The sequence below is a fragment of the Mus musculus genome, chromosome 7, assembly GCF_000001635.26.
Source record: "Mus musculus strain C57BL/6J chromosome 7, GRCm38.p6 C57BL/6J".
Taxonomy (NCBI): Eukaryota; Metazoa; Chordata; class Mammalia; order Rodentia; family Muridae; genus Mus; species Mus musculus.
Window position 1 is genome coordinate 13,834,542 of NC_000073.6, and position 21,580 is coordinate 13,856,121.

The 21,580-nt window shown below is 37.7% G+C and overlaps 1 protein-coding gene and 2 pseudogenes across 1 annotated transcript in view; 2 read left to right on the top strand and 1 right to left on the bottom strand.

Moving 5' to 3' along the window:
- The window catches only part of Sult2a1 (sulfotransferase family 2A, dehydroepiandrosterone (DHEA)-preferring, member 1), a 41,165-nt gene extending 38,296 nt beyond the window's left edge, over nt 1-2,869 (bottom strand). The window contains exons 1-2 of the mRNA NM_001111296.2: nt 2,680-2,869; nt 1,420-1,628 (exon numbers count right to left, since the gene is read on the bottom strand). Of these exons, the coding sequence (NP_001104766.1) occupies nt 1,420-1,628; nt 2,680-2,815 (345 nt within the window). The 5' untranslated portion in view covers nt 2,816-2,869. The remainder of the gene's footprint in view (nt 1-1,419; nt 1,629-2,679) is intronic.
- On the top strand, nt 11,566-13,086 carry Sult2a-ps2 (sulfotransferase family 2A, dehydroepiandrosterone (DHEA)-preferring, pseudogene 2; annotated as a pseudogene).
- Tmem167-ps2 lies at nt 14,187-14,579 on the top strand (annotated as a pseudogene).
- Nucleotides 14,580-21,580: the final 7,001 nt, after the last annotated feature.

Genomic DNA, 21,580 nt, shown 5'->3' on the forward strand with positions numbered 1-21,580 from the left:
CTCTATTGCAGGTGGGATTGCAAGCTGGTACAACCACTCTGGAAATCAGTCTGGTGGTTTCTAGGGAAATTGGACACAGTATTACCTGAGGACCCACTCCTGAGCATATATCCAAAAGATGTTACAACATATAACAAGGATATGTTCATAGCAGCTGTATTTATAAGAGACAGAATATGGAAATATATCAGATGTCCTTAAACAGAGGAAACCATTCAGAGATGGTGATACATTTACATGATGGCATACTACTCATCAATAAAAAACAATGACTTTTGAAATTCATAGCAAAATTAATAGAAATAGAAAATATTATCTTGAGTGAGGTAACCCAATCAGAAAAGTATACAAATGGTATGCATTAACTGATAATTGATTATTAGCCCAGTAGCTCAGAATACCCAAAATATATTTCACAGACCACATGAAGCTCTAGAAGAAGGACGACCAATGTGTTGGTACTACCATGCTTCTTAAAGGGGGGACAAAAAACTCATGGGAGGAAACATGGAGACAAAGTGTGGAGCAGAGACTGAATGAAAGACAATACAGGTACTGCTCCATCTGTGGATCCATCCTATATTCAGTAACCAAACCAAGACACTTTTTTCAATGTCAAGAAGTGCACGCTGTCAGGAACTGAGAGCCTCCTGAGAGGCTCTGCCAGAAATATAGAATTCATCCCTTTAAGCTTCAGTTTCCCTGGTCAAAATTTTCCAAATCCAGATAAGACACACACATATATATGAATGGCCACAAACATTGTACCATTTCAGTGAGAGATTATTTTAAGTTTGTCTTTGTAATTGCAGCATAAACTTTTTATAGTTTTTATGGATGGAGGAATTTACACAAAACTTTCTTACTAACTAGCACCTGTGAAAGGTCAGTATGTGGATATCTCTGATTCCTTCTACTGATCCTCTTTCCATTTCATGGGAGATTCCTGTAGCTACTGATCTCAATAAACAGCTACACACGTGATGACTCTGTATATATAACTGATCTTTGAACATTGATGCCTGGTCAGTTTTCTTCCCCTATGAGCAATTGTGTCTTAGGTGTTTCACCCACAGGGCTTAGCTTATACGTTATATAAGTAAGATTGGTTTTTTGATGACAATGATATAGTAAGATCCATTGTACATTAGAGATTGAACCCTGTTTGGCCTATATATATAAAGTTCATGAATGTTTCAGTGTGATATTTCACTTTATTTCTTACAGCTGCCCAGGATCACTGTGTGCTGGTCCACAACCTTGCACTCTATCTCATATAGTTTGAGGTGGGGAAACATCAGCATCACCTATTGCATGATAATCCCATCTTCACATTTCAGCAAGAACTCCAGGACTTGTCAGGTAAAATAAGTTGAAAGAGTGTTTAGTCAAAGAAAATCTCAATCACTGGACACTGACCTTGGCCTTGGAACTGAAGAAAGACTTGGAGAAGAGATGGATGGGAAGATGGGAGGTTATGAGTCGTGGTCCTTCCTTATTGATTAATGCAGAATATCCTATATCAGTCTCTATCCAGGGTGAGCGGTTCCAAATGGGCACAGTTTGGATCCACTTCGGATCTCCCTTGGTCTGAATCAAGCATACAATCTCAATCAGCCAGTTCGTTCCTGAATGAAAAGGAAAAGTGACTGTCACTCATTTCAACATTACTTGTGAAAAAGCCTCAAGTACAATATATGCCCATACAATTTACAGTGCTGCCCAATTTCAAGCACACAGACTTGTGTTCACAATGTCTGTGTGACATAAGTGCAAAGTATATTCACTCATCATATTCTAGACTTCACTTGCAAAACAGAGACCTTAAACTCAGTAAACAGCAACCTGTCAATGGAATATCTCCTCCAGGCCTGGCCCAACATCATTCTGCATTCTGGTGGAATAAATTTGTATCTTATATATTTCAGATTGTTATAATCATAGCACATGCCCTCTGAGACTACCTCCTTCAATTTAATTCACTGTCATTGAGAAGCCCCCAGGCTGCAATATATGACCGAGTTCTTCTTTTTAAGGTGAATCAATTCCCTTGTGCATTTTTACAACACACAGTTGATTTGTTTATGTGCTCATTTTTCACTGGATGTTTCTCTAGATTCCTTCTCTGAGATTTTTGTCTGGTACTTTTTCCCTGTATTCCCACTGCCTATGGAATTTCTGTGTCATTTTCCTTTATATGTCAACAACCTAATACTTACTCAATGTTCAGTGCTTCTTCCACACAGCAATCATCCATATCACCAAACTACCATGATGTTGCTTTTTGCTTTCTTGAGTTTTTCTGATTCTTTCTATGTCCTCGACAAGGTCCATAGGAATTTTACCTGAAACTGTCCTCTCCTCCACATATCCTCACATACATGACTTTATCTCTTAATGTTATTTCTTGTATTTATTCTCATCACTCTCACTATTCTATCTCTTACCCAGAGAGAGGGACCAATGGCATATTCTGCCTCAGGGAGCACTATCATTATTCTGGTGCCATAGCTGATCTCCTCTGCCCACATAGGTCAGATAGAGTGGAACACACACAAATAAATCTCCATGCCCACATGTCATTTTACACATTAATATATAGAATACCCTACTCATCACACAAAATGGTTTAGGATCAAAGTGCTCACCTCCCTTATACACTTCAGAATTAGTCCTTACCTGACTTGGGGTAAGTTAATATCAACAAGTCTTCTTCTTTCACCACAAACTTATTACGAATATCTTCCAAAATTTCTCTTTGATATGATATGGCAGGAAAAGGTATGCCTTCAAACCAATTATAGTCTGACATCATGAATAACTCCTTGTAGGTTCTCTTAGGATTCCAGCCGAGGACACCTATTCAACTTATAACAAATGCTGAGAGGTAAGATTTATAGTGCAGGTAAAAAATCATTAACATTCTCTTATGTGTTGTGAAATATTTACTGATGTGGAGAAATAAATATTGTCACCTACAGTCAAAGGTTACTCTATTGAGAAATTTTAAAGTTGTACAAATAACATTCTGTACAACCTGTGAGACCAAGTTCATGACCCCAAATCAGAGACTCAGGAAGACGTAATAGGACATAGAAATGCAAGTTAATTTAAAATGTCTAGTAATATAATTTAGCTTTCAGAATGATTTTGAATATGCAGAAAAATGACAGAGATCATACAGAACCTTTCCATGGAATTTCCTTCTTTCTTTCTTTCTTTCTTTCTTTCTTTCTTTCTTTCTTTCTTTCTTTCTTTCTTTCTTTCTTTCTTTCTTCCTTCCTTCCTTCCTTCCTTCCTTCCTTCCTTCCTTCCTTTCTTTCTTTCTTTCTTTCTTTCTTTCTTTCTTTCTTTCTTCTTTTCTTCCTTTCTTCCTTCCTTCCTTCCTTCCTTCCTTCCTTCCTTCCTTTCTTTCTTTCTTCCTTTCTTTCTTCCTTTCTTTGTTTTTTAAAGTGGTTGCTTTTGACAAACTCATAGTACATTAACTGCCCTTCTTCTTCCCCACAAACCTTCCCTCCTTTTTCCATATTTTTGATCATTTCTTTAATATTTTTTGCTATTTATATGCACACATGTATAGTCAATCTACTGAATCCATGCATTTGAGCTTGTATGCATCCTGATGTATGCAGTTGAGATTAGAAAAATCAATGTGAGATTTCATCTTCAGACAGAGCCTATTCTCCATATCTTAGCAACAATTGATATGAAGAATTTCTTATACGGTAAAATCATATAGAATTTCCCCTGGCCTCTTTAGTATACCTACTAGTGCGATTATGCTGGTTTGTTTGGGTAACTATACTGTTAAAAGTTCATGTGTCTATTTTCCTGTTGTGTCTAAGAGAGACATATTTTATCAACAGGAACCTTGGCCTTTGAGGGAACTCTGTACCCTCTTCTGTGACTTTTTCTGTGAGCCTCTTAGGTTGTAGGGATTTATTTTAGATATATCAGTAGGGGTTGTGTACCTTTCTGTTATTATCTACATTTTGGTCCATTGTGGATCCTTGCCAGAGTCACCATATCTTGCAAAAAGAAGTATTTTTGACAACGGGTGAGAACTGCATTAACCTGTGGGTATAAGGTCAAGTACTTAGAAAACAGCTCGAAATTACACTGATTTAGGGAACTGTTGGTAATGAGACTCATGGGGTTTTGCTTTTTCCATTCCTACCTGGTTTTATGTTTATAATACCAGACATGGCTCCCCTCTTCTTGAGTAGGCTTAAGGTCTAATTATATAGCCTTTGATCACCTCAAGATAAAAGTGCAACCATTTTTCTCCTTTGGATGTCTTGCCAGTCAAGTCATTCTTCTGGCTCACAGGCTTCATGCCTGCATAGTTTGAGTGATTGTTCCTCTCCATGGCGTAATGAGCAAGGCAGCAGTACCCCTGACCTGATCCTCAATCCACCCACTCCATATTCCTGGCCCTGACATTCCCATGTACTGGGGCATATGATCTTTGCAAGACCAAGGACCTCTCCTCCCATTGATGGCATATTAGGCCATTCTTTGCTACATATGCAACTAGAAACCTAGCTCAAGGGGGCACTGGTTAGTTCACATTGTTGTTCCTCCTATAGGGTAGAATACCCCTTTAGCTCCTTGGGTACTTTCTCTAGCTCCTTCATTAGGGGCCCTGTGTTCCATCCAATAGATGACTGTGAGCATCCCCTGCTGTATTTGCCAGGTACTGGCATAGCTTCACAAGAGACACATATATCAGGGTCCTGTCAGCAAAATCTTTCTGACATACTCAATAGCATCTGGGTTTGGTGGTTGTTTATAAGATGGGTCCCCTTGTGTGACAGTCTCTGGATGGTCCTTACTCATGTCTCAGCTCTGAACTTTGTCTGTGTAACTCCTTCCATGAGTATTGTGCTGCCAAATCTAAGAAGGAAGGAAGTATCTACACTTTGGTCTTCCTTCTTCTAGAGTTTCATCAGTTTTGTGAATTATATCTTGGGTATTCTAAGTTTCTGGGCTAATATCTGCTTATCAGTGAGTGCATATCATGTGTTTTCTTTTGTGATTGGGTTATGTCAATCAGGATACTACAGACACATCTATTTGCCCAAGAATTTCATAAATTCATTGTTCTCAATAGCCGAGTAGTACTCCATTGTGTCAATGTACTACATTTTCTGTATATATTCACCTACTGAGGGACATCTGGGTTCTTTCCAGCTTCTGGCTATTATAAATAAAGCTGCTATTAACATAGTGGAACATGTTTCCTTAATATAAATTGGAACATCTTCTGGGTATATGCCCAGAAGAGGTATTGATGGATTTTCTGTTTGTACTATGTCCAAATTTCTTAGGAACTGCCAAACTGATTTCTAGAGTGGTTGTACCAGCTTGCAATCCCACCAACAATGGAGAAGTGCTCCTCTTTCTTCACATCCTCATCAGAATCTGCTGTCACCTTAGATTTTGATCATTAGAGTTTAATGAAAATGAAGCCCCAACATACCCAAACTTATGGGACATAATTAAAGATGTCCTAAGAGGAAAATCATAGCTCTGAGTGCCACTAAAAATAAACTAGAGAGAGCATACACTAACACCTTGACAGCACATCTAAAAGCTTTAGAACAAAAGGAAGCAAATTCACAAAGGAAGAATAGACTGCAGGAAATAACCAAACTCATCATTGAAATCAATGAAGTGGAAACAAAAAGAACTATACAAAAAATAAACCAAACTAGGAGCTGGTTCTTTAAGAAAACCAACAAAATAGATAAACCCTTATCCAGACTAATTAAAGAGCACAGGGGCAGTACCCTAATTAACAAATTCAGAAATGAAAAAGGATATATAACAACAGAACCTAAGGAAATGCAAAGCATCATCAGATCCTAGTATAAAAGTCTATACTCAACAAAACTAGAAAACCTGGATGAAATCACCAAATTCCTAGACAGATACCAGGCAACCAAGTTAAATCACGATCAGATTAACAATCTACCCAAGTCCCATATTGCCTAAAGAAATAGAAGCAGTCATTGATATCCCCACCCAAAAAAAAAAAAAAAAAAAAGGCCAGGAACAGATGGGTTTAGTTCACTGTTCTATCAGACCTTCAAAGGAGACATAATTCCATTACTCCTCAAACTATTCCACAAAAATAGAAATAGAAGGTACTCTACCCAAAAAGAGAACTTCAGACCAATTTCCCTTAGTAATATCAATGCAAAAATAATCAATAAAATTTGCACAAACCAAATCCAAGAACACATCAAAATGATCATCCTTCATGATCAAGCAAGGATCATCCCAAGAATGAAGGGATTGCTTAATATATGAAAACTCATCAACATAATCCACTATATAAACAAACTCAAAGCCAAAAATCACACGATCATGTCATTAGATGCTGAGAAAGCATTTGACAAAATCCAGCACATATTCATGGAAATCAGGAAGTCATCAGTAATTCAAGGCCCATAATTAACATAATAAAAGCAATATACAGTAAACCAGTAGCCAAGATCAAAATAATGCAGAGAAGCTGGAAGCAATCCCACTAAAAGCAGGGACTAGACAAGGCTGCCCACCCTCTCGTTACCTATTCAACATAGTACTTGAAGTCCTAGCCAGAACAACTAGAGAACAAAAGGAGAACAAGGGGATTCAAATTGGAAAGGAGGAAGTCATAATATCACTATTTGCAGATGATATTATAGTATATATAAATGACCCTTAAAATTCCAACAGAGAGTTCCTATATCTGATAAACAGCTTCAGTGCAGTAGCTGGATAAAAAAATTAACTCAAACAAATCAGTGGCCTTTCCCTAGACAAAGGATAAACAGGGTGAGAATGAAATTAGGGAGACAATCCCCTTCAAAATAGTCATAAATAATATAAAATACCTTGGTATGACTCCAACTAAGGAAGTGAAAGATTGGTATGATAAGAACTTCAAGTCTCTGAACAAAGATATCGAAGATCTCAGAACATGGAAAGATCTCTCATGCTCATGGATTGGCACGATTAATATAGTCAAAATGGCTATCTTGCCAAAAAAATCTACAGATTCAATTGAATCTTTGTCAGAATACCAACTCAATTATTCACAGAATTAGACAGAGCTATTTGCAAATTCATCTACAATCACAAAAAACCTTGGATAGCAAAAAACTATTCTCAACCATGAAAGAACCACTGGTAGAATCACCATGACTGACCACAACCTGTACTACAGAGCAGTTATGATTAAAAAACAAAACAAAACAAAACAAAACAAAACAAAACAAAACAAAACAAAACTGCATGGTACTGGTACAGCAACAGACAGGTAGATCAATGGAATAGAATTGAACACCAAGAAATGAACCCACACACCTATGGTCACTTGATCTTTGACAAGGGAGCTAAAACCATCCAGTGGGAAAAAAAAAGACAGCATTTTCAACAAATGGTGCTGTGTCTACTGGCAGGTATCATGTAGAAGAATGAAAATTGTTCCATTCTTATCTCCTTGTACTAAGCTCAAGTCTAAGTGGATCAAGGAACTCTCATATAAAATGAGAGACACTGAAACTTATAGAGGAGAAAGTAAGGAAAAGCCTAAAAGTTACGGGCACAGGGGAAAAATTCCTGAACAGAACAGCAAAGACATGTGCTGTTAGATCGAGAAATGACGAATAAAATTGCAAAGATTCTGTAAGGCAAAAGACACTGTCAATAAGGCAAAAAGGCGACCAAGAGATTAGAAAAGTATCTTTACCAATCCTAAATGAGATAGGGTACTAATATTCAATGTATATAAAGAACTCAAGAAGATGGCCTTCAGAAAATCATATAACTCTATTTAAAAATGGGACACGGTGATGAAGAAAAAATTCTCAACTGAGGAATATCGAATGGCTGAGAAGCACTTGGAAAAAATGTTCAACATCCTTAATCATCAGGGAAATGCAAATCAAAACAACCCTGAGATTCCACCTCACACCAGTCAGAATGTCTAAGATCAAAAATTCATGTGACAGCAGATGCTGGCCAGAATGTGGAGAAAGTGGAACACTCCTCTATTTTTGGTGGGATTGTAAGCATGTACAACCACTGTGGACATTAGTTTGGTGGTTCCTCAGAAAATTGGACATAGTACTAACGGAGGATCCAGCAATAACATTCTTGGACATATATCCAGATGTTCCAATGGTAATAAAGACACATGTCCCACTATGTTCATAGCAGCCTTACTTATATTAGCCAGAAGCTGGAAAGAACCCATTTGTCCCTCAACAGAGGAATGGATACAGAAAATGTGGTACATTTACACAATGGAGTACTACTCAGATACTAAAAACAATAAATTTATGAAATTCGTAGGCAAACGGATGGATCTGGAGGATATCATCCTAGTGAGGTAACCAAATCCCCAAAATTCACATGATATGGACTCACTGATAGGTGGATTTAGCCCAGAAACTTAGAATACCCAAGATACATTTTGCAAAAATCAAGAAATTATAGAAGAAGGAAGACCAAAGTGTGGTTTCGTCATTTCTCTTTAGAATAGGGAACAAAATACCCATGGAAGGAGTTACAGAGACAAAGTTTGTAGCTGAGACCAAAGGATGGACTATCCTGAGACTGCCCCATGCAGGGATCTATCATTTAATGGGACACCAAACACAGACACTATTCCATATGCCAGCAAGATTTTGCTGAATGGATCCTGATATAGGTGTCTCTTGTGAGGCTATGCCAGTGTCTGACAAATATAGAAGTGGATGCTCACAGTCATCTATTGGATTGAACACAGAGCCCCCAATGGAGGAGGTAGAAAAAGTACCCAAGAAGCTGAGGGGGTCTGCAACCCTATAGTTGGAACAACAATATAAACTAACCAGTACTCCCAGAACTCATGTCTTTTGCTGCAAATTAAAGCAGGAGATGGCCTAGTCAGGCATCATTGGGAATAGAGAGCTGTTGATCTTGCAAACTTTATATGCCCTAGTACAGGGTTATATCAGGGCTAAGAAGTGGGAGTGAGTGAGTAGAGGAGCAGGGCAGGGGGATTGTATAGGAGACTTTAGGGATAGCATTTGAAATATAAATGAAGAAAATATCTAATAAAATTATGAAAAATACTGACCTTTACCTCTGGCCAGTTTTATTTCTTCACAAGAGAAGAAATAAAAATATATAAGAAGTAGAATATACCTTCTTAATTGGTCAAAAACTTTAGCAAGTAAGGTAATAAAAATTAAACTATTTTGAGGTTTAATCTACTCTAATCAGAAATAATATGACCAAACAAAAAACTTACAACAAATGCAGGTGAGATAAATGATTGTAATAATTTGGTAAATGGCAACCCTCACGAACTTAACTGCATTTCAATCAGATGAAGTCACTCTGAAAATCAGTGTGAAAAGTGTATCATATGGCACGTATACAATATTCCTTGACAAATGTGAAAGGACTTGATATATTACTCTACAAATAGTTTCTCAGCCATGTTTATTACTGTTCTAGTAATAATAACTGGAAAACAAAAACAACTTAAATATCCTTCAACTAATAAATGACTAATGAAACTGTGGTTCATATGTACAATGAAAATCTACTTAGCTGTGGAGATAAATGACATCATGAAATTTTTAGGCAAACAGGTGGATCTAGAAGAGATTTGTGTGTTCTGGCTTTGAATCTGTAACTGTGTGCTTATAACTTGGAGTAACCACAGCAACCAGGAAAGTTAAAAGGTATTATTTGGGAGAGAAATTCTAGACACTGAAATAGCACACAGGTGTTACAAAGGGAAAAATGGGGAAAATAGAATGGAGTGTATTTTGGACACAGGACACAGGTCTGATGCACAGTAATTGAAGTGACAAAAGGATAAATAATTCCATAGATGTTTTAAAAAAACATAGAAAATCATATTATCCAGTATTTATCTAAAATCACATATAATAAATATATATGTGTGAAACATTAATATGTTGTTTAAAGATATTTTCCATTTGGAATGATAATGTTCTCCACAAGAACTGTGGACTATATATCAAAATCCCAATATCATGCATGAGAAATATTCTCTAAAGTAGTTAGGAAAATCTGAGAATCCCCCCAAAAAACATCAGCTATGATGCCCTTGGTTGCCTCCCAGAACTTGGAGATGCACTTCAGACACAAAATTTGGAGGAACTGAGCTAATTTCTTGCAAGTGAAATGGTTTTCATAAAGTAAGACCTTGCTCATTCTGCCAGGGAGAGGAACAATCACTCAAACTATGCAGGTATGAAGCCTGTGAGCCTGAAGAATGACTTGACTGGCAAGACATCCAAAGGAGAAAAACAGTAGCACTTTTATCTTGGGGGGAACACAGGCTATATATTTAGACCTTAAGCCTATTCAAAAAAGGGGAGCCATGTCTGGTATTATAAACAACCAGGTGGGAATGGAAAAAGCAAAACCCCATGAGTCTCTTTACAAACAGTTCCCTAAACCAGTGTAATTTCAAACTGTTTTCTAAGTACTTGACCTTATACCCACAGGTAAATGCAGTTCTCTCCCCTTGTCAAATATACTTCGTTTTGCAACATATGGTTACTCTGGCAAAGATGCAAAATGAGCCAAACTGTAGATAATAACAGAAAGGTACACACCCCCAACTGATATATCTGAAATAAATCCTTACAACCTAAGTGGTTCAGAGAAAAAGTCACAGAAGAGGGTATAGAATTCCCCCAAAGGCCCGAGGTTCCTGTTGATAGAATATGTCTTTCTTGGACACAACAGGAAAATAGACACATGAACTCTTAACAGTATAGTTACCCAAACAAACCAGCATAATCGCACTAGTAGGTATACTAAAGAGGCCAGGGAAAATTCTATATGATTTTACCCTATAAGAAGAAATACTTCCTATCAATTGTTGTTAAGATACAGAGAATAGGCCATTTCTGAAGATGAAATCTCACATCTATTTTTCTAATCTCAACTGTACACCTCAGGATACATTGCATACAAGCTAAAAAGCATGGAGTCAGTAGGTTGACTATACATGTGTGCATATATAAATTGCAGCAAATATTAAAGAAGAGATCAAAAATGTGGGAAAAGGAGGGAAGGATTGAGGGGAAGAAGAAGGGCATTTAATGTACTATTAATTTCTCAAAAGCAACCACTATTTTAAAGAAAGAAAGAAAGAAAGAAAGAAAGAAAGAAAGAAAGAAAGAAAGAAAGAAAGAAAGAAAGAAAGAAAGAAAGTCCATGGAAAGGTTCTGTATGATCTCTGACATTTTTCTCCAAATTCAAAATCATTTTGAAAGCGAAATTGTATTGCTAGACATTTTAAATTAACTTCTTTTTCTATGTCCTATTACATCTTACTGAGTCTCTGATTTGGGGTCATGAACTTGGTCTCACAAATTCTGCAGAATGTTATTTGTACAACTTTAAAATTGCTCAATAGAGTAACCTTTGACTGTAGGTGACAGTATTTCTTTCTTCCTATCAGTAAATATTTCACAACAAACAAGAGAATGTTAATGATTTTTTACCTGCACTAAATCTTACCTCTCAGCATTTGCTATAAGCTGAATAGGTGTCCTGGGCTGGAATTCTAACAGCATCTACAAGGAGCTATTCATGATATCAGATTATACTTGGTTTGAAGGGATAGCTTTTCCTGCCATATCATATCAAAGAGAAATTTTGGAAGATATTCGTAATAGGTTTGTGGTGAAAGAAGAAGACTTGTTGATATTGACTTACCCCAAGTCAGGTAAGGACAATCAGTAATACTATTTCTGAAATGTATAAGGGAGCTTAGTACTTTGATCCTAATTAATTTTGTGTGATGAGTAGAGTGTTCTATATATTAATGTGTAAAATGACTTGTGGGCATGGAGATTTGTTCCACTCTATCTGACCTATGTGGGCAGAGGAGATCAGCTATGGCACAAGGACAATGATAGTGCTCCTTGAGGCAGAATATGCCATTGGTTCCTCTGTCTGAAGAAGAGATAGAAGAGTGAGAGTTATGAGAATAAATATAAGAAATAACATTAAGAGTTAAAGATATGTATGTGAGGATATGTGGAGGAGAGAACAGTTTCAGGTAAAATTCCTATGGACCTTGTCCAGGACATAGAAAGAATCAGAAAACTCAAGAAAGCAAAAAGCAACATCATGGTAGTTTGGTGATATAGATGATTGCTGTGTGGAAGAAGCAATGAACATTGAGTAAGTATTAGGTTGTTGACATATAAAGGAAAATGACACAGAAATTCCATAGGTAGTGGGAATACAGAGAAAAAGTATCAGACAATATCTCAGAGAAGGAAGCTAGAGAAACATCCAGTGACAAATGAGCAGATAAACACAAATCAACTGTGTGTGATAAAAATGTACAAGGGAATTGATTCACCTTAAAAAGAAGAAGTACTCAGTCATATATTGCTGCATGGGGGCCTCTCAATGACAGTGAATTAAATTAAAGGATGTAGTCTCAAAGGGCATGTGCTATGATTATAACATTCTGAAATATATGAGATACAAATTAATTCCACCAGAATGTAGAATGTTGTTGGCCCAGGCCTGGAGGAGATATTTCATTGACAGGTTGCTGTTTACTGTGTATAAGGTTTTGCAAATGAAATCTAGAATATGATGAGTGAATATACGTTTTCACTTATGTCACACGGACATTGTGAACACAAGTCTGTGTGCTTGAAATTGGGCAGCACTGTAAATTGTATGGGCATATATTCTACTTGAGGCTTGTTCACAAGTAATGTTGAAATGAGAGACAGTCACTTTTCTTTTTCATTCAGAAACAAACTGGTTGATAGAGATTGTATGCTTGATTCAGACCAAGGGAGATCCAAAGTGGATCCAAACTGTGCCCACTTGGGACCGCTCACCTTGGCTAGAGACTGATAGAGGATATCCTGCATTAATCAATAAGGAAGGACCACGACTCATAACCTCCCATTTTCCCATCCATCTCTTCTCTAAGTCTTTCTTCAGTTCCAAGGCCAAGGTCAGTGTCCAGTGATTGAGATTTTCTTTGACTAAACACTCTTTGAACATATTTTACCTGACAAATCCTGGAGGACTTGCTGAAATGTGAAGATGGGATTCTCATGCAGTAGGTGATGCTGATGTTTCCCCACCTCAGACTACATTAGATAGAGTACAAGGATGTGGACCAGAACACAGTGATCCTGGGCAGCTGTAAGAAATAAAGTGAAAAATCACACTGAAATATTCAGGAACTACATATATAGGCCAAACAGGGTTCAATCTCTAATGTACAATGGATATTACTATATCATTGTCATCAAAAAGCCAATCTTACTTATATAACGTATAAGCTAAGCCCTGTGGCTGAAACACTTGACCTTTTCCCCTTACTGCTTTTAATATTCTATCTCTGTTTAGTGCATTTGATGTTCTGATTATTATGTGTTAGAAGGAATTTCTTTTATGGTCTAGTCTATTTGGAGTTCTGTAGAATTCTTTTATGTTCATGGGCATCTCTTTCTTTAGGTTAAGGAAGTTTTCTTTTATAATTTTGTTGAAGATAATTACCAGCCCTTTAAATTGAAAAATCCTTATTCTCATCCATCCCTATTATCTGTAGGTTTGGTCCTCTCACTGTGTGATTTCCTGGATGTTTTGAGTTAGGATCTTTATGCATTTTGCATTTTCTTTGTTTGTTGTGTCTATATTTTCTGTGGAATCTTCTGCAACTGACATTCTTTCTTTGATCTCTTTCATTTTGTTGCTTATGCTTGCATCTATGGTTTTTGATTTCTTTACTAGGATTTCTATTTCAGAGTTGTCTCCCTTTGAGTCATTTTATTGCTATGTTGATTTAGTAGAATGTATTTACCATAAGGGTCTTGGCTTCATTACCATTGTCAGGTGTGGGTTCCATCTCATGACATTGTATTTAAATTCAATGAAATAGTTGTTGGTCATTCCCATAACACTTATGCCATTATTGCACCAATATGTCTTGAAGATATGTCACTGTTACAGGTCACAGAGTTCATCATTATATAAGACTGATGATGTCTTTCCTTCTCCTGTAGTGTGTACAGTAACTTCTAGCACTATTAATGACAACCAATAAAGATAAATCATCTGGGCCTTCTCTTTTTCCCTAGCCAGAATGATGATCTGGCTGAACCAGCACCGACCTTGCTATGCCTGCAATTATCAATTTTCAGAGTCTATTGACTGTAATCTTACTCCTTATATTTATGTGTGCTTATATCTGATCTCTGGCACACAGCATCCTGGACAGGAATAAAACTGGACTATTGATAATACTTTGGAAGTGTGTCCAAATTGGTGAATGCAAGAGTCCTTATGTGGCCATATGGTTCATAGTGATCGCCTTCAGCATCCTCTTCATACAGTATCTTTGGAAACTATCACAGTGTGAATGCCATCAGATTGTAAACAAGGACTTGCCTCCAGAAAATAATGGCAAAAAAAGAAAATGGTTAAGCATTGGAACTGAACTTGAAATGAGACAAATTTTGAGATGCTGTTCTCTATTTTTGTGCTATTGGAACATTGAGCTGTATGAATAATTAAGATGTAACAGTTTAATACACAGGAATGTGATTTTAGCCATCAACCTCAGGTCTCTAACTCCAGTATTCTACACTACAAATGTCATTCTGTTGTGGTAGTACCTCTTTTCCCAAGGTTCTCCAGGCATGAAGCAGAAACCCAGTGGCAAATTCCACAGGCACCTGTGACTAAGCCTTCAAAATACTATCTTCACGTAATAACTTGTAGCAATTGGTCTATTTTTCTTGAAAGAAAATTGTCTGATATTGTTGTTATTGTTCTTATGGATTGCGTTCATATTTGAAACCTTTTGATTGCTATCCAGAGTACCTCTATTCTTGGCAAATTCTGTAGTTTATTGCAGGTGTTTAAAGTATTTTAAACAAAACTCTGATATACTTTAATTAGCACAATAGTTGGGCTTATAGTCACAAAGATACAACTGCCACTCTATAATGAAGAATACTTTATAATGAAAAACAGCAAGTAGAGTGAGGAGAGTGAACAAGCATTGTGCATTCTTCTCTATAGTGTTGACTTCCAAATAGAACATTCATTGTAGGTACCCAAATGTTTTATTTGTGGTGCTTTTAATGCAGCATTTTAAATCTCGTTTGTATTCTGTCAAAAAAAAAAATGCTGAAGCATCTGGTTGGATACCAGCTCAATTTCTCCACGTCCAATGATATAAATTACCTCATGTCATCAGAAATAGGACCTTACCATCATATTATGGATGTAAGCAATAAATAGCATTGACAATAGTCTGTAATGTTTAGGGGTCATATTAGACCTATTTATCTAACAACTCACAAGATTTTACCAGTTCTTACTACTGGAGATTTTACTTGGTAGTGTATAATTTCTAGTTGGGGCATTGTCTGTCCCATATATCATAACATCACTTAAGTAATTTTTATTTACTTTTAGGAAGCTTCTAATGTATAAAGTTTCCATATACCTTTTCAAAATGTCTTCAGTATTAATTTTAGGAATCAACAGTCCTCAATATCTGAGGTATTTTTTTGTGTGGATAAAAATTAGACTAGGCCCATTATTTTCATATTCCACCAGATATCATTTTGGAGAAAATAATGGGCATTAACACTACAGAATAAATCAGATGAAAATAGAGCATCATTTTGAGTTCCTTTCTAACAAATTTGTCTCTTCTGAACTACCAGGTCTGATTATGATAGCAGAAAAACCAAGAGATTAGACCATTGGAAACCTGTATTTCATAGAATTCAAGGCATAAGCATCTCTTGCTGGACAAGATTTTTCATTTTACAAACAGACCCTGAAATAAGAGAGGCATGATATGGCTCAGTGTTTAAAAGCAATTGTTCTTCTAGAGGATCCACGTTCCATTCTTTTCTCCCATATGCCACTCACAACAATCTGTAGCTATAGTTCCAGGGAATTCTATGATCTATTCTGGCTTCTATAGGCCCCAGTATGTATGAGGTAAACAATCATTTATGCAAACACTCACACACGTGAAAGTAAAGTAAATTTAAAGTGCATTAATTCTTTTAAGGAATGCAATTTAAAAATTGCGTCTGAGGAACCGCGGTTCCTCAGAAAATTGGACATTGTACTACCAGAGGATCCAGCAATACCTCTTCTGGGCATATATCCAGAAGATGGCCCAACCGGTAAGAAGGACACATGCTCCACTATGTTCATAGCAGCCTTATTTATAATAGCCAGAAGCTGGAAAGAACCCAGATGCCCCTCAACAGAAGAATAGATACAGAAAATGTGGTACATTTACACAATGGAGTACTACTCAGCTATTAAATAGAATGAATTTATGAAGTTCCTAGCCAAATGGATGGACCTGGAGGGCATCATCCTGAGTGAGGTAACACATTCACAAAGGAACTCACACAATATGTACTCACTGATAAGTGGATATTAGCCCAAAACCTAGGATAATCAAGATATAAGATACAATTTCCTAAACACATGAAACTCAAGTAAAATGAAGACTGAAGTGTGGACACTATGCCCCTCCTTAGAATTGGGAACAAAACACCCATAGAAGGAGTAACAGAGACAAAGTTTGGAGCTGAGACGAAAGGATGGACCATCTAGAGACTGCCATATTCAGGGATTCACCCCATAATCAGCTTCTAAACGCTGACACCATTGCATACACTAGCAAGATTTTATCGAAAGGACCCAGATGTAGCTGTCTCTTGTGAGACTATCCCGGGGCCTAGCAAACACAGAAGTGGATGCTCACAGTCAGCTATTGGATGGATCACAGGGCTCCCAATGGAGGAGCTAGAGAAAGTACCCAAGGAGCTAAAGGGATCTGCAACCCTATAGGTGGAACAACATTATGAACTAACCAGTACCCCGGAGCTCTGGACTCTAGCTGCATATGTATCAAAAGATGGCCTAGTCGGCCATCACTGGAAAGAGAGGCCCATTGGACATGCAAAGTGTATATGCCCCAGTACAGGGGAACGCCAGGGCCAAAAAAATGGGAATGAGGGGGTAGGGAAGTTGGGCGGAGGATATGGGGGAATTTTGGGATAGCATTGGAAATGTAACTGAGGAAAATATGTAATAAAAATATTTTTAAAATTGCATCTGTAGATTTCCTTTGCTAATTTCCTCATTTTTATAATATTAACTCTGCCAATCTGTGAGTGGTATGTGCAGGTGCCTTCTCGTCTTTAATTTTTTTATTAGATATTTTCTTTATTTGCATTTCAAGTGTTTTCCCTTTCCAGGTTTCCCCTTTGGAACCCCTCTATCCCATTTCTCCTGCCCTTGCCTCTATGAGGGTGTTCCCCCACCCACATACTCATGACTTCCAGCCCTGGCATTCACCTACACTGGGGCATCAAACACCCTCAGGTCCAAGGGCATTTCTTCCCATTGATGTATACAAGACCATGATCTACCACATATGTGGGAATAGCCATGCATGTGTACACTTTGGTTTGTAGTCCAGGCACTGGGAGCTCCAGTGTCTGGCCAGTTGATCCTGTTGTTCCCTGTATGAGTCTGCAAACTGGATCAGCTCCTTCAGACCCTTCTCCAACTCCACCATTGCGGACACAATGCTCAGTCCAGTGGTTGGCTGCAAGCATTTGCCTCTGTATTTGTCAGGCTCTGGCAGAACCTCTCAGGAGACAACCATATCAGGTTTCTGTCAGCAAGCACTTCACAGCATCCACAATAGCGTAGTGTATGGTGAATATATATGGGATGATTAATATCTACTTACCAGTGAGTATATATGGTGTGTGCTCTTTTGAGACTGAGTTACCTCACTCAGGATGATATTTTCAAGTTCCATCCGTTTGCCTGTGAATTTCATGAAGTCACTGTTTTTAATGGCTGGTTAGTATTCCATTGTCTAAATGTTCCCCATTTTCTGTATCCATTCCTCTGTTGAGGGACATCTGGTTGTTTCCGGGTTCTGACTATTATAAATATGGCTGCTATGAACATAGTGGAGCATGTGTCCTAATTACATGTTGGAGCATCTTCTGGGTATATATGCAGGGGTGGTATAGGTGGGTTCTCAAGGAATAGTATGCCTAATATTCTGGGGAGAACCACCAGACTGATTTCCAGTGTTTGTCCCAGTTGGCAATTCCTCCAGCAGATCTACGTGTTTTCCTCTTAGCACTGTTTTCATTTTTTCCCAAAACTTTGTGTATGCTCTGTCTTTATTTTCATAAAATTCTAAAAAGTATTTCATTTCTTTCTTTATTTTCCCTTGACCAATTATCAATGAGCAGGGTATTGTTCAGTTTCCACGTGTATGTGAGCTTTCTGTTGTTTTAGTTCGTATTGAAGACCAGCCTTAGGCCATGGTGATCTATTAGGATACCTAGGATTGTTTTAATCTTCTTGTATCTGATCAGGCCTGTTTTGTGACCAATTTAATGGTTAATTTTTAGAAGGTACCATGGGGTGCTGAGAAGAAGGTACATTAAATCATTTTAGAATGACCTGTTCTATAGATTTGGATATGTCAAATCCATTTTGTCCATAAATTCTGTTAGTTTCAATGTGTCTCTCTTTTAGTTTCTGTTTCCATGATCTGTCCATTGATGATGGTTCAGTATTGAAGTCTCTGACTATTGTTTTGTGAGGTCCAATATGTGCTTTGAGCTTTAATATATATATATTTTTTAATATTGTGGGTACCCTTGTATTTGGAGCATAGATTTTTCAGAATTGAGAGTTCAGCTTGGTAGATTTTTCCTTTAACCAGTATGAAGTGTCCTTCCTTATCCATTTTGGTAAATTTTGGTTGAAATTTGATTTTTTTCAATAGTAGAATAGAGAAGAATATTAGAATAGCCACTTCAATTTGTTTCTTGGGACCATTTGCTTGGAAACTCTTTTTCCAGGCTTTTCTCTGAGGTAGTCTTTATCACTAAGGTGCATTTTCTCTATGCAGCAAAGTGCTGGGTCTTATCTTTTGTAGGGCTGGATTTGTGGAAAGATGCCACAGACCCTCAGGGTCCCTTTGTCTATGTGGAATGGGTCTCTGGGGCAGGTGGACAAGACATCCATGGGTGACAAGACAGACCAACATGCAAGATTGTGTAGAATCTGAATATATTGTGTCAGGTCGAGCATCAAACTTTTTATACCAAAGAAATAACAAGAAACCAGGCAAAATACAATCCACCAAGTTACAGTGGTGCAATACAAAAGGAATGTATACATCAAAAGAAGGTGGCGACCAGGCTGCTGCCAGAAAAAAAGGAACCAGGTGTAAACTAGTCTATTGTAAAACCCACCACCAGGTAGACTTCCTTACTGCATTCCTGCAGGATTTCAAGCTCAGATTTCAAGCTTGCAGGCTTCTGGGACCTTGGAACAATGGGGAGACTTATCTATAACAGAATTTAATCTTAAAAGACATTTATAATAAAATATTAAAAGAGAGCTCATACATCCATACACCAGACTAACTCGGGAATAGACTATGAGTATATGGGTAAATGAGAACGCCAAATCTCCAGGAAGTGAGCTTCCTTGAAACTTTTTTCCTCACTGAGTGCTTACAGACTTTTTCAGCCTGTCAATCTGACCCGACCAGAGGGCGTGGCAAAAGATGTTGTGTAAATTTGGATTTGTCATGTGATATCTTAGTTTTTCCATTTAAGGTAATTGTGAATTTTGCTGGATATAGTAGTTGTGCTGGCATTTGTGTATTTTTAGGGTCTGTAAGACATCTGCCCAGGATCTTCTAGCTTTTATAGTCTCTGTTGAAGTGTCTGGTTTAATTCTGATACGTTTGCCTTTATATATTACTTACTTTTTCCTCTTTTGGCACTTAATATTCTTTGTTTGCTTTCTGCATTTGGGGTTTTGACTGTTATATGACAGGAGAAATTTACTTTCTGGTCCAATCTATTTGGAGTTCTGTAGGTTTCATGTATTTTCTTCGGCATCTATTTCTTTAGGTTAGGGAAGTTTTCTTCTATAATCTTGTTGAAGATATTTACTGGTCCATTAAGTTGGAAATCATTGCTCACTTCTATACCTATTACCCTCAGGTTTGTTCTTCTCAATGTGTCCTGGATTTCCTGAATGTTTGGGTTTAGGAGCTTTTTGCATTTTGTATTTTCTTTGACTGTTGGGTCAATGTATTCTATGTCATCTTCGGCACCTGGGATTCTCTATTTTATCTTCGTTCTTTTGGTGATGCTTGCATCTATGACACCTGATCTCTTTTCTAGATTTTCTTTCTCCAGAGATGTCTCCCTTTGTGATTTCTTTATTGTTTCTCTTTCCAGTTTTAGATCATGGATGATTTTTTGTAAGTTACTTCACCTGTTTGATTGTGTATCTCTGTAATTCTTTAAGGGGTTTTGTGTTTACTGTCTAAGTGCTTCTACCTGTTTATCTGTGTTCTCCTGTATTTCTTTAAGGGAGTTATTTAAGTCCTTCATAAAGTCCTTCTCTATCATCATTATGATATGTGATTTTTCAACCAGGATCTTGGTTTTCCAGTATGTTGGGCTATCCAGGGCTTGCCTTGGTGGGAGAAATGGGTTCTGATGATGCCAAATAGCCTTGTTTCCTATTGCTTATGTACGTTCCTTTGCCTCTCACCATCTGGTTATCTCTGGTGCCAGCTGGTCTTACTCTTTCTGACTGTGGCTTTTCCCTCCTGCAAGCCTGTGTGTCAGTATTCCTGGAAGACCAGTTCTCTCTGGGAAAAATTTGTTTATGAAGGGCTGTGGTACAGGGTCAGCTCTGGGCTCAGACAGAACCTGGATGGATCCTGCCCCTTGCTGTTTCTTGGTTTCTGTGTCCCGATGGCTCTGGGTGGGTCCCTCTTGGATCAGTAATTTGAGCAAAAATGGTGGTCTTACCAATGTTCAGAGGTACTTTGTCACTCCTGGGAGTTCAGCTCTCTTCCAGTCATTTTTGGATGCGGAGTGCTGTTGCACAGGATCAACTCCAGGGGCTATCTTACAGGAGGAGCTTCTGGCACAAATGGAATCCAAAAGGAACCAGTCCATGTTTTCCCATTTTGTATTATCTTTTAGGTCCTTTTTAAAAAATGTTCTCTTCTAAAGAAGAGAAACAAGGAGGGAGGCCAAGTTGGGATGTATAAAAATCTCTCGTAGAAGGGGAAACAAAATAGTCATGGAGGCAGATGGAGTGAAGGAACTTTGTAACTCTGTAGAGAGAGTGTTGGGGAGATGTGGGTTTCAGGATCAGGTGTGAGGAGGGACAGGAGAGATGTTCAGATGGCTATGAGAATGAATGGAAAACAGCAACTGACAGGGGAGGTTGGAGCATCTGGGTGACATGCTAGAGATCTGGGATGGGGGAGACATTCAAACTATGAATCACAGCATTGGAGGTATGCAATATGAAGTGGTCAACAGTAGAGGGTAGGTACAGTAATCCACTTACAATACTTTTGACCTAAAATTTATACTGTCTAGAAGAACTGTAGTCAGGGAGGTTGGAGGAGATTCTGAGGAAATAGCCAACCAATAAACAGACCAACTAACGA